Source organism: Paraphaeosphaeria sporulosa, assembly GCF_001642045.1.
Source record: "Paraphaeosphaeria sporulosa strain AP3s5-JAC2a unplaced genomic scaffold CC84scaffold_10, whole genome shotgun sequence".
In the NCBI taxonomy this organism is placed as follows: domain Eukaryota; kingdom Fungi; phylum Ascomycota; class Dothideomycetes; order Pleosporales; family Didymosphaeriaceae; genus Paraphaeosphaeria; species Paraphaeosphaeria sporulosa.
The window spans coordinates 731,173-751,118 of record NW_017253369.1 but is presented as its reverse complement, the minus strand read 5'-3'; the positions used below and the strand labels follow the sequence as shown (position 1 = coordinate 751,118).

The 19,946-nt window shown below is 53.8% G+C and overlaps 8 protein-coding genes across 8 annotated transcripts; 6 read left to right on the top strand and 2 right to left on the bottom strand.

Annotated features, from left to right (window-relative positions):
• The first annotated feature begins 397 nt into the window (after window positions 1–397).
• CC84DRAFT_1127407 (ARF/SAR superfamily) lies at window positions 398–1,410 on the top strand. Its single transcript, XM_018175773.1, has 2 exons — window positions 398–482; window positions 549–1,410. The coding sequence occupies exons 1-2, from the start codon at window positions 434–436 to the stop codon at window positions 1,163–1,165; spliced, it is 666 nt and encodes a 221-aa protein (XP_018031957.1). The 5' UTR covers window positions 398–433; the 3' UTR covers window positions 1,166–1,410.
• A 172-nt stretch (window positions 1,411–1,582) lies between these two features.
• On the top strand, window positions 1,583–3,360 carry CC84DRAFT_1208698 (S-adenosyl-L-methionine-dependent methyltransferase; the record flags this gene model as incomplete). The annotated part of the gene is made up of 2 exons (XM_018182176.1): window positions 1,583–1,783; window positions 1,834–3,360. The coding sequence occupies 2 exons, from the start codon at window positions 1,583–1,585 to the stop codon at window positions 3,358–3,360; spliced, it is 1,728 nt and encodes a 575-aa protein (XP_018031956.1).
• A 435-nt stretch (window positions 3,361–3,795) lies between these two features.
• Window positions 3,796–6,352, top strand: CC84DRAFT_1208697 (uncharacterized protein; the record flags this gene model as incomplete). The annotated part of the gene is made up of 5 exons (XM_018182175.1): window positions 3,796–4,191; window positions 4,244–4,335; window positions 4,387–4,677; window positions 4,724–4,830; window positions 4,886–6,352. The coding sequence occupies 5 exons, from the start codon at window positions 3,796–3,798 to the stop codon at window positions 6,301–6,303; spliced, it is 2,304 nt and encodes a 767-aa protein (XP_018031955.1). The 3' UTR covers window positions 6,304–6,352.
• A 1,129-nt stretch (window positions 6,353–7,481) lies between these two features.
• CC84DRAFT_1189874 (uncharacterized protein) lies at window positions 7,482–8,193 on the bottom strand (the record flags this gene model as incomplete). Its single annotated transcript, XM_018181080.1, has 3 exons — window positions 7,482–7,783; window positions 7,848–7,932; window positions 7,990–8,193. 3 exons carry the CDS (start codon window positions 8,191–8,193, stop codon window positions 7,482–7,484), a joined length of 591 nt encoding a protein of 196 aa, XP_018031954.1.
• A 1,198-nt stretch (window positions 8,194–9,391) lies between these two features.
• CC84DRAFT_1208696 (uncharacterized protein) lies at window positions 9,392–12,402 on the top strand (the record flags this gene model as incomplete). Its single annotated transcript, XM_018182174.1, has 3 exons — window positions 9,392–9,464; window positions 9,513–9,864; window positions 10,256–12,402. The coding sequence occupies 3 exons, from the start codon at window positions 9,392–9,394 to the stop codon at window positions 12,120–12,122; spliced, it is 2,292 nt and encodes a 763-aa protein (XP_018031953.1). The 3' UTR covers window positions 12,123–12,402.
• A 31-nt stretch (window positions 12,403–12,433) lies between these two features.
• CC84DRAFT_202142 (uncharacterized protein) lies at window positions 12,434–13,714 on the top strand. The gene has a single exon (XM_018185576.1). It carries the CDS (start codon window positions 12,768–12,770, stop codon window positions 13,416–13,418), a length of 651 nt encoding a protein of 216 aa, XP_018031952.1. The 5' UTR covers window positions 12,434–12,767; the 3' UTR covers window positions 13,419–13,714.
• Window positions 13,715–13,862: 148 nt separating this feature from the next.
• On the bottom strand, window positions 13,863–16,691 carry CC84DRAFT_1262629 (glycoside hydrolase). The gene is made up of 5 exons (XM_018185165.1): window positions 16,296–16,691; window positions 15,758–16,102; window positions 14,685–15,607; window positions 14,369–14,596; window positions 13,863–14,319 (listed from the first exon to the last, which is right to left on the bottom strand). Exons 1-5 carry the CDS (start codon window positions 16,447–16,449, stop codon window positions 14,233–14,235), a joined length of 1,737 nt encoding a protein of 578 aa, XP_018031951.1. The 5' UTR covers window positions 16,450–16,691; the 3' UTR covers window positions 13,863–14,232.
• A 435-nt stretch (window positions 16,692–17,126) lies between these two features.
• Window positions 17,127–19,846, top strand: CC84DRAFT_1208693 (uncharacterized protein; the record flags this gene model as incomplete). Its single annotated transcript, XM_018182173.1, has 2 exons — window positions 17,127–19,794; window positions 19,830–19,846. 2 exons carry the CDS (start codon window positions 17,127–17,129, stop codon window positions 19,844–19,846), a joined length of 2,685 nt encoding a protein of 894 aa, XP_018031950.1.
• Between the last annotated feature and the right edge of the window lie 100 nt (window positions 19,847–19,946).

Genomic DNA, 19,946 nt, shown 5'->3' with positions numbered 1-19,946 from the left:
TGTAGGATATTCACCCAACCTCTTTGGTACCGCCATCCCTTACGCTCGAATCACTAAATACCCGTAAGGTCCGAACCTATGGTTAGGTACGTGGAAACCCCTTATAACACCTTTAGGTCTAGCTACCCTTCTGGATTTAATAGACCCCTTATAATACTAGGTAAAAAGGGTGCTCCTCCATATAATAGGTTCCTAGATCCTAATAAACATTCTCTAGGCTCTTATAATTCTACTATTATAGCCCTAATTAGACCTATATTAGTGGAGATGCGGCGCGTCAAAGTTGAGGTGTTGCATAGTGGGTCGTGCACTAAGTTGCGTGCATTGACTGCCAAGGCACGGTAATGGAGATACTCATTTATCTCCGGTTAAGGGACGACACAATCTTATAGTGCGCCAGGTGTGAAGCGCGCGCCTTGACCTCGCCGCTACAATGTACCACCTATTCAAGTCCATCTACCTGCACGCGACTAGTAAAGAAGGTACGTTTGCGCTCAGCACGACAACGTACCCGAGTCCAGGCGTGCTCAAACTTACCACAATCGTAGAGTATTCGATCCTCCTTCTCGGGCTCGACAATGCAGGGAAAACCACGCTCCTCGAACAGATTAAGGGCACCTACACATCGCTGAATCCGAACCTTAAGACGGTGCCTACCGTAGGCCAGAACGTCGCGACGATCTCCCTCCCTCCCCCTAGCCCTCCGATCTACCTCAAAATATGGGATGTTGGCGGGCAACACAGTCTGCGCGGTCTTTGGCAAAGCTACTACAGCTCGTGCCATGCCATCGTTTTCGTAATAGACAGCTCTGATGTGGGCAACGCCAGCCTTGCTGAGATGGGTGGTGGCGGTATCAATGACGATCAGGGTCGCCTGGATGAATGTCGGTTAGTGCTTGAGTCGATCCTGTCCAACGATGAGACATCCGGTGTACCGATACTAGTGCTTGCGAATAAGCAGGATAGAGAGGATTGTGTTGAGGTTGTGAGGATCAAGGAGGGGTTCGTGAGGAAGGTCTTCGAGGGGGAGAAAGGTGGGAATGTGAGGGACAGTAGGGTTTTACCATGCAGCGCGCTGACTGGTACGGGTGTGAAAGAGGCGGTGGAATGGTTGTGTTCAAGAGTGCAGTGGAACAAGGAAGCTAGGCCGCCCGTCATGAGGTAGGGTGCATTTGGACTGGGATGAACGCGGGCGAAACTGGTACAGGTTCACGATGGAGAGGCGATATACCCCTGATTGTTGGAGCATTGAAAGATTCTCACAGTTGCGTAAAGGCTGCACGTAGACACAGTATGATTTGACGTGAAATGTGGCACGGAAAAGGTACGCAACCTTGCAAAGGCCGGTGCTGAGATCTACACAAAAAGTGGGATGAAAGGGAGGGCCTCTGGAAGAACAACTGTCAGCACATTGACGAAATCTGTGCATTTCCCTGTATATCTGCATGCTGCCCATTTGCTGCGTGGTAAGACGCGTGTTGAGGCTCTGAGAGTGCCTAGACGGGTTCGGCTTGGCTGGCCCCACACTTGCCGAGGTCCAAAAAGTCAACAATCGAAAACCCACTGTCAACTTGCGCGTGCAATGTCGCTCTACTACGAAGCTGCGGCTGTCCTCGCCAACTCGGAAAACGCCGGCGGCTCCCTCAAATCGCGGATATACAAGAACAAGGACTTGAAGACATCGCCTGCGCAACTCTTCGCCTTGATTAGCGAAGCATCGAAATGGTCGCTGGTGCTCAAGGACGTCATTGAGAGGTGCAGGCTGCTGGCCGAGGAGAAGAAGGTGAGTAGTGCGCATGCGCCATCGAGTCGAAGCAAACTGACTGCGTGTAGCTTACCCCAACGCTCGCGCTTCTCCTTACACATGACTTGCTTCTCGCTAAGAGCGGCGTTGCTGCCCACGCCAACCATGTCCTCAAGCTGGCTGTGTTAAGACACAAAGCTCGGCTGAACGCAGAGTTCACGAAAGCCCGGATACGTCGCGGATATGCAACAGTTGACGCGCTACGCCAGGCTGTTGAACAGGGAGAGCTGGAGGGCAGCGATGAGCTGTCTAAAAGCCTCTACAGGCACCCGCGATGGGTGCGCGTGAATACGCTCCAGACGAGCATAGAGCAGCAAATGGCCACAACCTTTGCAGGCTATGAAAAGGCCAGTAATATTCAAGAGATTCAGCGGGCATCTGCGTCGGCGAAGATGTACTTCGAAGATCCCCACATTCCCAATTTGCTCGCCCTCCCTCCGAAAGTCGATCTTAGCAAGTCTGAGGCGTACGCAAGAGGAGCCATCATACTCCAAGACAAGGCCTCCTGCTTTCCAGCTTACCTACTGGATGTAGGACCGGATGATGGAGATGCTATAGATGGCTGCGCTGCACCAGGGAACAAGACGACACACTTGGCTGCGATGGTGTCTCAGAGGAACTCACACGCCAAGCGACCGAAGGTGTTTGCGTATGAGAGAGACAAAGCCAGGGCAGTAACATTAGAAAAAATGGTCAAGCGCGCTTCTGCGGACTCAGTCGTACTGATCAAGCCTGGAGCAGATTTCCTTGCAGCGAACCCAGAATCAGAAGAATTTGCGCGTGTCGGTGCGATCTTGCTTGACCCGAGTTGCTCAGGGAGTGGCATCGTCGGGAGGGACGATGCGGTCAAGATGCATCTGCCAGTTCCAGGTGTCGGTGGTGCTCTTGTCGCCACAAGCCAGAACAATAGGAAGCGGAAGAGAGACCACGAGACAACTCAGGGCAGCAAAACGTTCAGTATCAGCTTGGATGACGTAGTGCCCGAAGAGACGCCTCTTGAAGGACAGCTCTCTGAGAGGCTTACCGCTCTTTCGACATTCCAACTTCGCATTCTTACGCATGCGATGCGTTTCCCTAAGGCAAAGAAGATAACCTATTCTACATGCTCCATTCATTTCCAAGAGAACGAAGGCGTCGTGTTTCGAGCTCTGGCATCAAAGATTGCGAGAGCGAGAGGATGGAGGATCTTACCTAGGGATCGCCAAGTGCAGGGCATGAAAGATTGGAACCGAAGAGGCGTTTTGGAAACCGAAGACCTAGATATAGCTATCGGCTTGGACCGGCTACATAAAGAAGAGGTACGCAACGCTTGCATACGCTGCGAGAAAGGTACCGAGGAAGGTACGATGGGTTTCTTTGTCGCCGCTTTTGTTCGGGATGCCGAGTTTGTGTCTGGAGACACCTCTTCGCACGCTGGTGTCGCTGAGGAGGAGGAGGAGGAGGAGGAGGAGGAGGAGTGGAACGGATTCAGTGATGGCGGGGAGACGATCGGGGCGACCTCAATGCAGCAGGAATCACCTGGCGCCCTGAAGAGCCCAAAGAGAAAGAGGAAATAGCGACGCACGGGAACAGTAATTGAGTGAGAGTGGGGGTTCAGGCAGCGTCGAAGGGCTAGGATAGATATGTCAATACGGAAAGCGGCAACATGAGTAAGCTCTGCAGTCTCTACTCTGTTTACGCATTAATGTAGTGAAGGATGATGAGCAGCATATCAACAAGAGCATACAATCAAGGATTCGCTGTGACGCGGCTGGAAATTGAATGCCAGTCTTCACAAGCGAGTTCCTTCCCTTATGGTCGTTTCCCTTTGCAGCAACTTGAGGAAGCACAACCGCATCAGGGCATAGCGAGGACTTATCTCGGTCTGTCTGCCATCACCCACGCAAGACATTGTCTGACGACGACAACAACAACAACATCATCACCCCGATCTTCCGAAACACCTGATGGTGGGACGCTTCTAGTTAGCACGCAACTCCTATCTCGATTCGATGGCGACCGCCACCATTCCTGCATTCGACCTCTCTCGTCCAAGATTGCGACAAACCTCGCATTGGATCCGTGATGAGCTCGATCCGCTCGTTGCTCGGGAGGGCCCAGGGTTACTTCGAGCTGACGACGTGTTGACTTTACACGACGTCTTTCAGGCTCTTAAAACATCGTCCAGTGTGACCGCTCTCGATTTGCGTGCTACCGGAATACATAGAGCGGTCATGGAGATTTCAGGGATAGCTACCAGGTGGCCTGGACGGTTGGCTGACGACTGCGACGATCTCATCGACCTGTGGAGAGGTAAATTTGGGCGTCTCGAAGATCTGCATCCTTTTCTCTACGGCAGAGGTGGGCGTCTTGAGGGCATTGCCTCGATTGAGGAGACCTCGAAAATTGTCAGTCACTACCTGCATCATCAAACGAGGCCTACCTACTCATTATTTTCAGGCTTTACTCAAGCGATGGCAAAACAGTTGTCCCGACAGGATCTCACCGAAAAGGGCCCGTCGGCGTGGCAGTTTGGGGTTTCACCCGGGCTCGTATGCATGAGGAACCCTTCACTCTTTAATTCAAGCTTACTCTCTCACCAGATGGTGGATCAACACCCTCTTCGCTTGCCATGCTGGCATAATCGATGTCGATACGATCGACGGCGGAGTCTGTTATGACAAATACGGAGCATATGCAATGGTGATATTGGAAGGAGGAGAGCTTGACGCACCAACCGAGTCAACTTTGACATATCGCTGTGGAAAGGACGACCGAGGCCGATTTCGTTTGACTGCCGCTACACCGAGAAGTAGGGAACCGCTTCGCGTTTTACGAAGCCACAGTGTCAATAGCATGTGGGGACCTAAAGCCGGTGTGAGATATGAGGGACTGTCAGTGCGCTGCAACACTTTGCAATGTTATCTGACCAAACCACAGGTATCGCGTTACTGGGTGGGCAGTTCATCAACCTAGGACATCGTCCTCCCATGTTGGGCAGAAGACTCGTCTTGGTGATGTGTATTTTGATGTCCATCTTGAGAGATGTAAGCGGCCGAAAACGTATACAGCACGTTTGATCATTGCTAAATCATGTTCCAGGCGACCCTGTTCCTGTACACGAAGTAGCCAAGTCACCCACGGCGTCCGAACTTGACGACTATTCCGAGTACAAACGGCTGCGCAAGGTCCACCGAGACCTACGCAATAAAGCGAATGCTGCCTCAGTCGATGCGACCAACATGCTTCCTGTACCCGTCAAGGTAGCACCGGCTATTCCTCCCCCTGCTCCTGCACCGTCAGGTAAGGTATTGTCCTTCAAAGTCTCCCCAGTGGTATCCCGATCAACTACATTCACATGGACTCCGGGTAAGGAACCCCCGGGTGCGTCACAATATGTATCTGGAGGTTCGCCAACCATAACAACTGAAGGGTATGCATACGTTACACCCAGCCAACCCACTATTGTATCAATTCCAGCCGCTATACCATTCCCACTACGGGCTGAGACACAGCGCAGTGAGCAGCTTCGGCTTCACACGCCACCGGGCTCCAAGGGCACAGTTTCAATTGCAAGTACGTCAAAGAGCCGTCAGCCAATTACAGAAGTGGCGCCCTGGATCGATCAAGAACTCCCTCACCTTATCCTTCCTACGAATGCCGACTTGGCACTCATAAAGCGTTCAACAATCCGCAGCCATGTAGTGACGGACGAATCGGACAGCCCTATCTCAGCTGCTAGAACATCAAATCGTAAGGATAGTGGTGATGAATACAGCGTACTCTTACACCATACACCCTCGATACGGGATCTGGATCTAGCGATAGGCCTGCGCGCGAAGGAGAGCAGCAAGTCAAAGCTGGTGCGAAGTCGCAATCCGGTGGCCAAACTGTTTGATGGTACTGAAGACGAAGCTAGCTCGCCCAATGACTACTTTCCTCTACGGCGACCGAGAGCTGCATCTGCTCAATTAAAGCACCCGTTGGTGGCATCAAGGCGCCGTGAGCGTGCCAATTCTACCGAGCACACACCGCAGCCTGTGGCACCGATACCAGTAAGGCATGAGAGCTCCAGTCCATTACTCTTCAAACGGCGAGACGCGTTAGTCTTTCCCTACGGCTATGTCGTTTCTCTACTTGCGCCACCTGACCAGAGTTCGAGGTCGTTCCCCTGTTATCAATCTCCAGAAACCGCCTCAACACAGGAGCCGCCTACTGCATGCACCGGATCATTACTCACGTCCTTGAAGGACTTTATTGGAAGCCGTCTGGTGGCTACCACCAGTGATGAGCCTACCTCGCCATCTAGGGCTGTACAGACAGACATTCATTCTTGTGTTGGCCATTGTGATGCGTTGCCAATGCGAGCACAAACTCCGCCCCGACCGCAAGATCTTAGTGGCGAGGTCCAAGAACTGGAGATCACAGTCGCGTTCTGCGACCCGTTCCAGTCACCGCGCCGCAAACACGACACACTAAGGAATCGGAGCTGCAATGTGTCTCCACGGACCATCGCGTGATTGATGGTTACTTTTTGCCATGGCGAGGGGCAATTGCGAAAATCTGCCGTATCTTAATTGGCAGAAACTTGGCAAAGGCCAAAAAGCTACGCTCCATATCCAATGAGTATATCGATCGAATACATATATCTTACGGGGAAGCAGGAAGTATATTTGTTCTCTAGCGAAGTAGTGTGTGCAAGCTGCGGATATCTTTGCTCATACCATGGAGATCCCCTCACAGGCCCCGGGTTAATGACCACTACTCCACCGTAGGCTCTGCAGCAGACTTTCCGGTAACCACAAGTCAGCATGAAACAGCCTTTGATTTAGTTCCAATGACTTGAAAGCTTCCCCATCTCAAATCACCGCTGCATGTTGATGCGATGCAAACCTGGCAAGAAACCAATATTAGTGCCGAAATGCATCACAATCACCAATTGGAACAACTACATAGAACTGCACGAAGTGCTTCTGAGGGTTTACCCCGTAGCTCACAACGCGCACTTTCCCAAACAAGTTCCAGTCTCACCGCGCTCTAACATCGTTATTTAGGGCTTATCAAGGCAACATCTTCGTTGTGTGATAATGGTATCACTAGAACAGCTTTTCAAGATAATTTCGTGTTACAAAGTAGAGAAATCTCGCTGAACATACTCTATGTCAATGTGAGGCGTATAATCCGTGTACTGCTAGTTTTCATTACACTCTCTTCCAGCCAAAATGACTGCGTTGTAGACCCGAAAACGACGGAACAAGATCAGGGCCTGTGAAGTGGAGATTGCACGTGTAGATGAACATGCAAAGACAGTCTAGAACAGGGGGCCCGGACGGAAGTATACGTTGACAGACGATCAACCATATCACTGGTTAGTGAATCGTACCCAGCAGCATTTCAACGTCATGTTGCAAGCTGACGTAGGCCAGATTGCCACTCGTGCAGTCTCGTCTCAGCTTTGGACACATGATTCACATTGCCGTCCAGGGTATACCGCAATCTGGGTTGTTGGCGCGAAGGATTTATCATAGGCCATACCTGTTGTATGCTAGACCAAGCCACAGAAATCCTTGATATAGATAAGCAAGCTAAGCTTCCAAATTCTCTCGTACGTATGAGCCGTGCAGGTTCGACCTAGACCCACATTCCAGGTCTCTTTATCTTCATCTGATCCTGCCCTCAAATGCCCCTAGTGATCCTTCTACGGCCACTGGGTTCTATCTAGAGGGGTAGCGTGCTTGACATACCCGATCCTGTTGTCCAATTGTGTCTGTCTGCCATTTGGCAGGACGGGACCGAATTTTGGATGTACAAGCAAGCCAGGTGTGAAAGGATCGACCTTATTCTTCTCCATTCCTTCCAAGAGCCGATCCCAGTTGACGCACTCGTGTGCAATAGTCCGGTTGCCGCCGGGGAGGATGCTTTCGTTGAACCAATACATGGTGAGAGGTGTCTCATCTGCCTTGCACATCACTTGCTCGACGAGCATTTGCAGGCAGTGTACTACGCAGAGCGTCAGTCACAGGGACAGGAGCGCTTTGAGGGTAACTTAGCATGAGTCACTTACGGCTATGCTCATGCTGTAGCTCTGTCTCTTCCTCTGTCATATCAGGCCAATAATAATCGGGAAAATACGACTGGTATAGACGTTTCTGGAACTTGCGTTAGCTTGTCACCGAGTCATGAAAGAGGGAGGGCATGGAACACACCAAACAATGAAGTTGATGGATGAAAGCGTAGTTGGCCAGGTAGTTCCCGTTGGGCAATCGAATGCCCTCTTGAGTGCGTCCAAGTTTCTCCATGTACTCCTTCGGTATTTCCGCGTAGAAGTACTGCATGATGCTGCTCCACTTCCGGTCGAGTTCCTCGCTCGGCTGTCCGACTAGACCATAGTCTTTTGATGTCTCTGTCATCTTGAAGTAGGTCGGCTCGTACTCGACATATTTACGAATCGGAGCTACGAGCTATGGTAAGCATGCTTTGGGAGACTGATGTGTGGGAAGCTTACTATCGATCACGTTTGCGCCGTGAATCCGTTGTCTCTTCCACCAGAGTGAAGTGGCGGTAGTGATGACAAGTGAATACGCGAGTAGAGCAACAAGGCCAGTTACGAGGATCAGAGCTTGTCTTTTGCGCGAAGTCCTACGAGGACGTGCTGTGGGATAACCGTCATGGAGGAGCTCATCTGACTCCCTTGCAGAGTCAGAAGACTGGTCGTCATGGATGGGCGAGTACACTGGTCTGGTATCCTTCTCTAATAACGGCATGGCAGAAGTCTCTCAGGAATTGAACAAGGACAGGAGTAAATGGTGAGACTTGGGAAACTACAGAAGCAACATAAAAAGTGCGACACAGCAAGTGGCCTGATTGCGGGGATTGGCCGGGTGGTTCCCTTTCGAAGAAACAAGAAAGCCAAGAGTAAGTAAGCATACGCTTGATTGCCCCGCAGGCTCCTCGATAATACTTGAAATGTCCTGCTGAAACCGACAACAACCGAGCAACCTTCCTAAAAAAATGCTTCAGGCAACCCGGATCTGCAACCTCGACATCATTGCGCTGACAACGCGATACAGGTGGAGCGGGGAGGCCGCGTGTCGGAGTGATGTTTGTCGAGCTGGTCTTGTAATGTGTATGCGGGGCCTGCCTATGATGGCTAGAGAATGATGATGTCGATGCGGAATTGCTCCATCGGGCAATTGGGCTAAGCTAGAGTCGCATTAGTTGGAGCTTATCAAGCTCTGCGCTTATGTCGTTCATGCTTCATTACCGTACGAGTCCTCATCCTGGATCGTTAACAACAAATCACTGTCTGGCGGAGTGTCCCTCACTTGGTTCCAGAGGATGGTCTGACGTCGAGCTACGCTGACTGAGGCAGGTAAGAAGAAATAGCCATCGCGCATGGTTCTTCGTCTCGCCACAGGCACACCGTATCTTGATCCTTCAGATGCGGGGTTGTAAATTGTCAACAACTTGGTCTGGTTGTTTCGGTTATTGAGGGCCACCCATGACTATTTCAATATCCACGAGGACACCCCAAGCCTAACTCTTGCGCTGATAACATCAACCGACTCTTCTCCTCTGTCCCAGCCATCACCTCCTTTGTTGTCCAAGATGCAGTTCAAACAGCTTGCCTTTGTTATGCCCCTGCTTGCGATTGCTAGCGCCTCTCCGGTTGCGGAGCCAAGTGAGTCTACAGCATGAAAGGTCTAACGCAGCACGTTGATAAGACTAGAGCCTGAGGCTGCGGATGTTGCTGCTCGGGCTCAGCTCGAGAAGGACTCGGACGACATCTGGCTGTGGAAGAAGCGTGAAGCTGCCCAGCTTGAGAAGGATTCTGATGACGTGTGGCTGTGGAAGCGAGCCGACGATTCTGACGATGTTTGGCTATGGAGACGGGGACAGGAAGCGACTATCAAGCGCGCCAAGCTCGCAAAGGATTCCGACGACATCTGGCTGTGGAAGAAGCGCGAGGCCGCAAAGCTGGAGAAGGACTCGGACGACATCTGGCTGTGGAAGAAGCGCGAAGCCAGCGAGAAGAACAAGAAGAGCAAACTCGTAAAGGACGCTGACGACATCTGGCTGTGGTAGAGCACGGGGCCGGCTTGGGTGGACCGTGGTGGATCTCGTTGCATTTGATGTTTGAGCCCGCGCGTTCCGGGCCGACCTGGGTCTGAGGACGTCTATGTAGCGATGAGCACGAGCGAGCGTCTGCAGCTGGGGCATGTATTGTAACGACACTCATTCCAAGCCAGGCGCCTCTGGCGACCTGAGAAACACAAGCTTGTGCCATGTCCGCCCAAAGAACGCAAGCGTGGCAGACGTCGGGGAGCGAGCGGGTGGCGGCGCGGGACGGGACGGGTGCGACGTGGACGGGTGCCGGCGAGGGTCAGGTGCCGGGTGCCCGTGACTTCGTGATGCGGCGGGCGGCTCGCGGGGCACTCGCAGCGTCATACACTGGCGCTGCGGCTGCTCCAGCACAACGACACCCGCACCCGCACCCGCACCCGCACCTGCACCGCCAGCAGCACCTGCCTCGCCGCTGCCCGGCTCGTCCCTGCGCGCCGCTCCCATGGCGCCCCCGCCGCTGGCCGCGCTCAGCATGCCGCCCAATTTCCTCGTCGAGCTCGGCCGCCTCGACCCCGACGTGCCCTTCCGCGCGTCGCAGGCGCACATCCACCACACCTGGGCGCGCACCTTCCACGCGCGCCCGGAGCTGTACCTGCGCCCCCAGAGCGTCGCCGAGGTGCAGAAGATCGTGACGCTCGCCCGCCGCATGCGCCGCCGCGTCGTGACGGTCGGCTGCGGCCACTCGCCCTCGGACCTGACGTGCACCTCGGCCTGGATGGTCAACCTCGACGACCTGGCCAGCGTCCTGGACGTGGACCAGGAGCGCAAGACCATCACGGTGCAGGCCGGCATCCGCATGCATGCCCTGAACCTGGCTGCGCGCGAGCATGGCCTGACGATGCCCTCGCTGGGCTCCATCGACGTGCAGTCGCTGGCCGGCGCCGTCGGCACCGCCACCCACGGCAGCTCCATGAAGCACGGCCTGCTGTCCGACTACGTCCGCAGCCTGCGCATCGTGCTCTCCAACGGCCAGGCCGTCAAGTGCTCGGCCTCGCAGTCGCCCGACCTGTTCCGCGCCGCCCTCGTCTCCCTCGGCGCTCTGGGCATCATCGTCGAGATGGAGTACGAGCTGTCCGACCACAGCGACATTGAGTGGGCCCAGACCATTCTGCCCATCGACCACGTCCTCTCGCTCTGGGACAAGGATCTGTGGACCTCGCACGAGTTCGTGCGTGTCTGGTGGCTTCCCTACATGAAGCGTGCTATCGTGTGGAAGGCGAACAAGACGGACAAGCCCCACCTGAAGCCCGCCTACAACTGGTACGGCGGCAGCGTCGGCTTCCATACATACCACATTCTCCTCTGGATCTCCCAATATGTGCCCCGCTTCTTGCCCTGGGTCGAGTGGTTCGTCTTCGGCATGCAGTACGGCTTCAAGGATGGCGCCACCATCCGCGCCGTCGAAGAACAGCGCACTGGCCTGCTCATGAACTGTCTATACTCGCAATTCGTCAACGAATGGAGCATCCCGCTCTCAAAGGGCCCCGAAGCCCTGACCCGCTTGACCAAATGGCTCCACGGCGACGAGCACGGCTCCGCTATCCCCTTCAGTCCCGAAGGCCTTTATGTTCATTCTCCCATCGAAGTTCGCGTAGCCAACACCGTTGGCCGACATCCTCGCCCTTTCCTCGATACATCTTGTCCCGACGAGCCATCCCTATATCTCAATGCTACGCTCTACCGTCCCTACAACCAAGACCCGCCTTGTCGCGAGCGCTATTATCAAGCCTTCGAGCATCTCATGAAGGAATACGATGGCCGCCCACACTGGGCAAAGAACTTCCAATCCGTGGATCACAATTACTTGTCAAAGGCCTACGGCGACGATCTGGGCGACTATCTCCGCGTCCGCAACGAAGTCGACCCCGACGGCATGTTCCTTGGCGCCTGGCACCGCCGCACCATCTTACCACCCAAGGCCGAACTCGCCACATTCCCGCTTGAAGAGAGGGAGGTTGTGAGGCGGCAACGCCATACAGGTGGCGTTGACTGGGTTGGCGAGCAGGCACGCTGGTACGATGGCGGCGTAGACGTGTTTGAGAAGAATGGTAGTGAAAGCGGCGAGAGCTTCGATTTGATGGCCGGAGCCGAGGCTGAAGCCAGCGTGTTGTTAGAGAGTCTGCGCGATGATGATGAAGACCTAGAGGTGGAGATGAGACGGAGGGAAGACACAGAAGACACCCTCACCGGAACCAGTGTTTTCAACAAGATGTGATGCATTTGGGAGTGAATGAAACCAACTTTAAATGTACATATTCCATTCGACTCATCAGGAGCAATCTCTATGACGATGCGCCGAGCTAGACGAGCACCTTCTTGGCGCCTTCACCAACACCTCTGGTAGGATTTCGATCACGATGATATCGCATAACAAATCAACTCACTTTCATTGGTCATCGGACCTTTTACCACGGCAAAGCTACCGTGAGAGTTTAGAAACATCCACAGCGAATCCTGCTGCGATTTCAAACTAGTGCACTTTGTTGGCTATGCAATTTGATGTTCGTTTGTGCCTGCACCGCGGAACGACTTCATCAACTGTGAGGCTAGTCCCCCAACCACACCCCTAACAATTTGGTGCATCTGCAATGTCCAGCATACGAGCGGCCCTACCAAAAGGTTATGAGCGCCGAATGGTAAGACCGGCGTGGCGAAGCGACAGGTGATGTCGTGGAATGCGGGGAGAACGCGGGGCTGGGGCTTCAAAGTCTGGGTCGAACTTTGGGGGTTCGCCCAACTTCTATAAGAGGCCAGCAAACCTTGTGACAGCTTCGTGATAGCGGAAATCACCGAGACAATCCCTCAGGATGAGAAACGGCGAGCAATCCTCGCATAATTAGCGGACATCACCTGCAACAACATGCGTTTCGGACCAAGCTGTATACTCAAGATGGCAGAGTACGGCACGGCACGACATCAAGAACAAGATTATGCTCTAGCAGACGTGTTCGAATCTGCTCCAACCGATCGGACCCTCGCACCGCCCCGATGCATATGCCAGTGCTACCGCGCATTACCGTGGACCGAGACTTCGCACATCAAAAGCTCCAGCGCCTCCACCGATAGCTTGCCCAAAGCGACCCGGATACATCAAAAGTACACCGCCGCCATACCCAATCAAAGTCTGCAGCCTCACATTCGGATACCCCCACGCGCCGTCTCATCTGCCTTATACCACTCAGCATCCGAGTCGTCTCTCTCCACATACTCTCCGCTTGAACTGTCGCCCTTGTCGTCGAAATCGATTTCCAGGGCATCGTCATCCACCACCGTGGCATCGCTAAGTGCTTGGGACGAAGACATAGACGACGGCATTGATGAGTTGGCTATGCCGCATTTTCCCATCATAGTGATCTGGATATTCCTGCTGCTCGAGGCTGCGATGCTGGTTCTGATAGTAGCCCTTACATGTATATTTGTTGCGGATGTGGTTGAAGGTTTCTGCACCTATGGTAGCTTGAAGGTATGGGAGGTCAAACGGGTTTTGGATGAGATTCCGCAATGCACATGAAAACCCACTGGCGAGAGGTGGCCAAGAAAAGTAATTCGAGAAAGAGATGGCGGCAGTTGAAGACGGAAGAGCCTGCATTTCGACCAAAGCCGGCATGAGCGTTTGATGAGTTGCGTATCACTAGAGAAAGATTTTGGTAACTCGCTCAAAGTGGACACAATGTGTCACCAGGCCTGTGATGGAATCCTCCGGGAAGTGAATTCACCGCAGCGGGTCTTCCGCCTGGTCGAAAAGCATGCCGCAGTGCAGAATTTCGCATTCACAAGATTTCGATAAGAGGTTTGACACTTTCTCACATATCTGTGGAAGTCCATCATATTTCAAGGAAAATACTTAGCGGCTGCAGGATGACACAAGTACGACGCTTTCTTTTGTTTTCGCCTGAGATTTGATAGCATCTAGCATCCTCTGTTCCTATCACTCCAGCACGCCAGTCTAGCGATACAGATATGTGGATGTTATTCCATCAGTCGCCACGGCGACGGCGATGACGGAGGCAGAGGCGTGGAATGGGTGAAGTGGTCGAAGAGCTGGTGAAGAATGCGGAGAGAAGCTCTTACAGTGGGCTAGGCAAGATTAAGAAATCACAGGATGAACGTAGGACATGTGAGGTGTGAGCCAAGAACAAGTCGTATAATCCAGCTCAAGCGTAGCATGTATAAGACACGCCCGCTAGTGTCTACAAATTATCTTGCCATGTATCGGACACCATTAACGAGTGTGCGCTTTAGCCACTTGATTAGATCGTGTACCGGTGCATATACCTAGCTAGTTAAGGCTGTGTCGTCGCCATGTAGTCCCGATTCTTTGCCAATCATTTCTCCAAGTAGACGTTGAAAGCGTTGACGTATTCAAAAGCACTAGCTTTGAAGAAGCGCTCTTGGGTGGTGAGATTGACATACTATCGTTGTCAGCAAGGTCGTATTTTTGGCTTTCGGTGAAAAACATGCCTGAATGCCAAATTTGACAGAATAACCCTGGGACCATTCAAAGTTATCGTAGATGCTCCAGGCTAGGGTACCTACAACATTCACACCTTCAGAAATGGCTATCAAGATAGCCTCAAGGTAGTCACGATAGTAGGCAGAGCGGAGAGGATCCGTGACGATGGATGGCAGGTCTTTTCGAAGGGCTTCGTAAGGTTCGGCTATGCCGAATTCTGTTATAGCGATGCCGCCCTACAAATTGTGAGCAAGAACCGGTCATGCGAGTGGCAACTTTCAATCAAGCCATGCCTCAATCCCTCAAGGACTAGGACGTGCTTACCTGCGGGTTCCACCTTTTTTGCATGTAGTGCAAGAATGCCGGCACCCAATCTGTAGCTTTGTTTAACCAAGGCGACCCAGGGTCAGCGGCAGGACCGACGAGCCAGTAACCGTTTGCATACGTCTTGGTCGAATTGTAGCAGGACGGAAACAATGGATGGCTCTCGTTCTTCGTGCAAGCCGATATTCCGCTATCCGGCGCGAAGATGAAATCACTGGTGTACGCATCATGTGCGTAGATGTCGGCTGTTCCGTTGATCTGGGCTTTCTGTTCGTCCGTGAAAGGGTCTAGGAACGTCTCAACGTACTCTTTCAAGTAGCGTGGGTAGTCGCCACCTAGAAAAACAGGATCAGAAAACCAGCCTTCTTGAAAGTCCCAGGCCCTATCCACAGCAAGAGCGTCTTCAGAGCTGTTCGTCCGCTGGATCTTATACCCGCCATTGTGCTTCAGCGAGATGCTCAGTGACGAGTTCAAAGACTTGCCCACGTGGTACGCCGCAGCGTGTGCAAGGAGAGCATGGTGTCCGCAATAGAACTTTTGGCGAACATCTGGAATGATAGTCTGCTTGAAGTAGTTCTTTGGGAGAGGATAAAACCCGCAGAAGACGATTGGCTCATTGATTGTGAACCAATGGTGTACCTTGGTGTGATATCGTTCGAAGACGATGCGTGCGTAGTTGGTGAAATCTTCGACAATGTCCGGACTAAGCCAACCACCATAGGTATTCTGTAAGACGAGAGGAAGGTCCCAATGGTATAGCGTGGCCTGAGGTATAACGCCGTATTCAATACAAGTGTCGATTACATCGTCGTAGTGGGCCAGCGCTTGTTCGTTGATGGGCCCGGAGCCAAAAGGTAGAATGCGGCTCCAGGAGAGTGAGAAAGAGTACGTGTTTAGTCCAAGGGCTGCTATGCGTGCAATATCTTCGGAAACGATTAGTGGATGTACTCTACATTTGGAAAGGCCCCATCATGGCGCTACGGTACCAGGCTAATGGATTTGGCACTGCATTGCTCCTTGTAGGGAAACCCAGAGTACTCAATCGTTGTTCAGGCACTGCAGTCCAAACGTACCTTCTTTGTACTGATAGTAGTTGTTGTTTGCAACGTCCCCAGTCTCGTTAGTGACCACATAGTTCGGAACTCGGTGAGACAGAACGTCCCATATGCTAGGGGCTCGGCCCTCTGCTTTGGCTGCACCTTCAATTTGATACGCGGCACCAGCGACGCCATACCAGAAATTCTTAGGAAACTTCCAGCTCTCGTTCTTCACTTGGAGCGGCACCTGCTGTCCCGTAGGGAACGAGGGGTAATACAACGGAGGTGGAGGAATCAAGGAACTTGACGGGATGGGAGTTGGCTGGACGGTAGTATTGATGGAAAACGTCGAGACTGGGCCCACGTATAGATCCCAAAGATCTAGATCAATCAGTACATGTCATACCAGTTCGGAACTCAATATCGACAGTCGATGATGCCAATGAATTAGATGAGTCCTGTAGAGGCTGAAGACAAGGATGACAATTGAGTCGACAGGTTTGGGCCAGGTAGGTAGGATTCATGTGTGGAAATAGATCTGAGTATGGGCCTGCTATAGTGGTGCTGCACGTACCATCGACTGAGACTTGGACTTGAGTGACAAGTGGCGAAGGGCCAGAGCTTGTTTGAGAGGCTGTCGCTGGTGTGCTAGCCATGTAGGGTGCATTTTGTGACAGACTCGACTGCGCTCCCGCAAGAAGCAGGAAGAGGACAGAGGACAGTGACATGTTTAGATAGCCAGGCTGAGGAGCGAGACGACAAGCTTCCGGGCTTCCAGAGGTACTTGTAACTCCTCCCTCGACGCGCCATTATTTGCATGGCGTAATGATGGCTGGCTGCCTGTGGGGGAGCACGCAGGGCGGATGCACAGCAGCCTGCGGGGTACCGTCCACTGGCAGGCTACAGCCCCCTGGGGACTGGAGTCACATCGCATGCAAGCGGACGATCTCCGGATGCTGCTGTACACAGTCGGGATGCCGGAGTTCAAGCGAGAAGCAAGGCCGGATGCCCAGGTGGCAGAGCGCCCACGTGACCGCCAAGGCGCCTGGGCAGACTGTGAGGGAGACGCGACCGTTGGCCGCGAGGGCCGTCCAAGTGCTCTGCGCAAGCATCCCAGCATATCCCAGCACCATGCAGAGGCCGCCAGCATCCTCGCGCGTCCACAGCTGCGCCAGCCATTGACCACCGGCGTCCGTACCTTGTAGTTCACTGCGTCGCCTGCCTCCAAGTCACGGCAGGAGCGTCCGAGACGCCTCCATCCTGTCGCGCCGGCACCCCACATTTGTTCCTCCGCTTCGCGCCATCGTCACCGCTCTAGCCTCGCGCGCGCTGCTCACTCCCGCACGTCCCTGCCAGCGCGTTGCCCGTTGGCAACACTCGTCACCTCATCCTCGCCCTCGGCGCCATGTCGACCACAGTCGCCGCCGCCCGCCCTTCGCAGGCGCTCCGCCAGCGCCGCGAAACACAGCGGCCCCGAGTCGTCGCAAAGGCAAGCATGGAGAACGGCGCGCCCAAGGAGGACACCAAACGCCATGTCACCCGCCCCGAGGACATCCTCGCCAAGTTCAATGGTCGCCCGCCCTCGCTGCGCATCTATCTCTACCAAAGCCACTTCCGCCTCAACGACTCCCAAGAGACGCTTTCGTACGCCTCCCCCATGCGCGAGCTCCTCGACCATGTCCGCCATAAGACGGTGCCGCACAACATGCTTGAAGATCTCCATGCCATGGGAGTCCAGTTCTACGACAGCTGCCTCATTGTTGAGGTGCACAATTTCCGCAGTTCGGGCATCAAGCCCAAGGAGGACACAAACAGCTCCGCCGAGGGATCGGGCGCAGACCCCTTCTCTATTCACAACAACAACAATTTCATCACCCCTTCCCCGCACGCTATGCATCCCGCTTTGAAGGCCAACGCTAAAGTTGAGCCCGCAGACGTACAGAATCCCGGCGCCGACGCGAAAGCGGACAAGGACGTGGACAAGGAGAACATGCCGGCACCTGGCCAGCCAGCGTCGCAGAAGCAGGGCAACAAGGCTAAGATCACTACCGCCGTGCTGTTCCCAACACCTCAGTCTCACCTCGCCGATCTCACACAGCTTGCCAATACGCCGCTTCCAGATGTAGCCACCCTGCGCCGAAACCAGGCGGCTGCGCGCGCCGCTGGCAACCCGCCTACCCCCCTAACAGCTGTCCCGCCCACACCTAGTGCCCTAGCGCCGGGCCGGAGTCCTAAACGACAGAAAATGATTTTGGATGAGAACAACCTCCATGAATTTGAATCGGCCGTTCTCAGCGAGACCTGTCCGAAGCTGTATCTGGAACCAACGAAGAGCTTCGGAGACACTCTTGCGCTCATGGAGGCCAATACTCACCCGAATAACCAGCATTCGCCCCCGGCACGGAAAACACGCAAACGGACCACCGCCGAGTTGGCCGCGGACGAAGCTGAGGCTGCCGATATGCAGCGCTACATGCTTGCAGGCGACGAGCATCAAGCCAGCAACACCACGGCAGCGGCAGGCGGAGACGAGAGCCAGCATGCTGTTCGTGCGGGCGCCAATCAGCAGACCTTCTCACGCTTCAAGACCCTGGCGGCTATCAAGACTAACCATGAGGAAGCTGAGCGGAGGAAGAAGGAAGAGGAGGCACGACAAGCCCAGGTCAAGAGACAGGCTCAGCAAGACGCGGCGGAAGTGGCTAAACGCCGTGAGCTGGAAGCCAGCCATCAAGCTGAGCAGCAGAATGCTGCCTCCGCTATGCTGCAGAAGAAACAGGAAGCTATGGCACGACAGCAGCAACAGCAGCAGCAGCAGCAGCAGCAGCAACAAGCACTCGCGATACAGATGGCCAATGCGAATGCTCAGGTGTCGCAGCCACTATCCGCAACCCAGCCACAATTTTCTTCTCCCGTTGTCCGCCAGCAAACGCCCATGGCCGCTGCAGCCTCACCTCTGAACCAAGTCCATGCCACGCATCCAATGGGTGGCACGCCAATGGTTGCTACATCGTCAAACCACGCGGCCGGTAGTCCTGCTCGACCACCTTCGGCTATATCTCATCATCCCAACGCGATGGCGCGTACTGTCAGTCAGCAGCAGCACCAGAACTTGAGTCGTACTGGAACGCCACAAATCCTGCAAGGAACCCCAGTTATGAACCCTTCTATGCCAGCCCGAAACATTTCTTCTACACCCACGCCTCGGATGAACAACCAGGGAAGCCCGAATATGCCTGTGCCAGGAGCTACGCCAATCATGATGCACACCCCTCAGCCCGGTCAGAACATGACTCCCGAACAAATGCAATTTCTTCAGACTCAAAACGTACAGAACCAGCTGCGCGCTCAAGGCATGCAGCAGGCAAATATATCTCCCAGCAACCATCAGCAATTTCAACAGGCGGCTTTCCAACGAGCCAACATGCATATCCAGGCAAACGGTGTCCCTCAAGGTCAGAACCCTCAGCAATACAGACAAGTGCTGGCGTCAAGATTCTATCAGCAATTGCAGCAGCAACAGCAGCAGCGTATGGCAGCGAACATGTCACCCCAGGGGATGCCCCAGGCTGGAACTCCCAATGCTGGCCAAACGCAGCTTGCTAATCTGAACCTGCAGCAACTACGCCAGCAATACACTACACGCAAGCAGCAGCTCTTACAGACCTTTGGTCAAAACGTGCCCCATCAGCATCTGGTACAAATGAACCAAATGGAAGCAGCCATCAGGCAGAGGGAAGCTCAGGTACAACAACAACAACAACAACAGCAGCAGCAGCAGCAGCAGCAGCAACAGCAGCAGCAACAGCAGCAGCAACAGCAGCAACAGGCAATGACTCAGTCCGGCCAGATGAACATGCAAGGCATGCCCAATCACATTAACATGCAAGGTGGCGGCAACCCACAAGCCTCGGTTCAAATGCAACAATACCAGCAAATGCTCCAGCAGCAGCGAGCTCAACAACAGCGACAGAACCAAATCATGCAAATGAGACAGCAGGCGATGCAGCAGGGTGGACAGATGAACATGAATAATATGCCGGCGGGTTTCAATGTTAACAACATGGGCAATATGGGTAACATGAACGGCTTGAACATGGCAAACGTACAGGCAATGAACCAGGGTAATATGGGCATGCAAGGCATGCAAGGCATGCAGGGGATGAACATGGGCAACATGCAAGGGATGAATCAGCAACAAATGCAGCAGATGATGATGATGCGACAG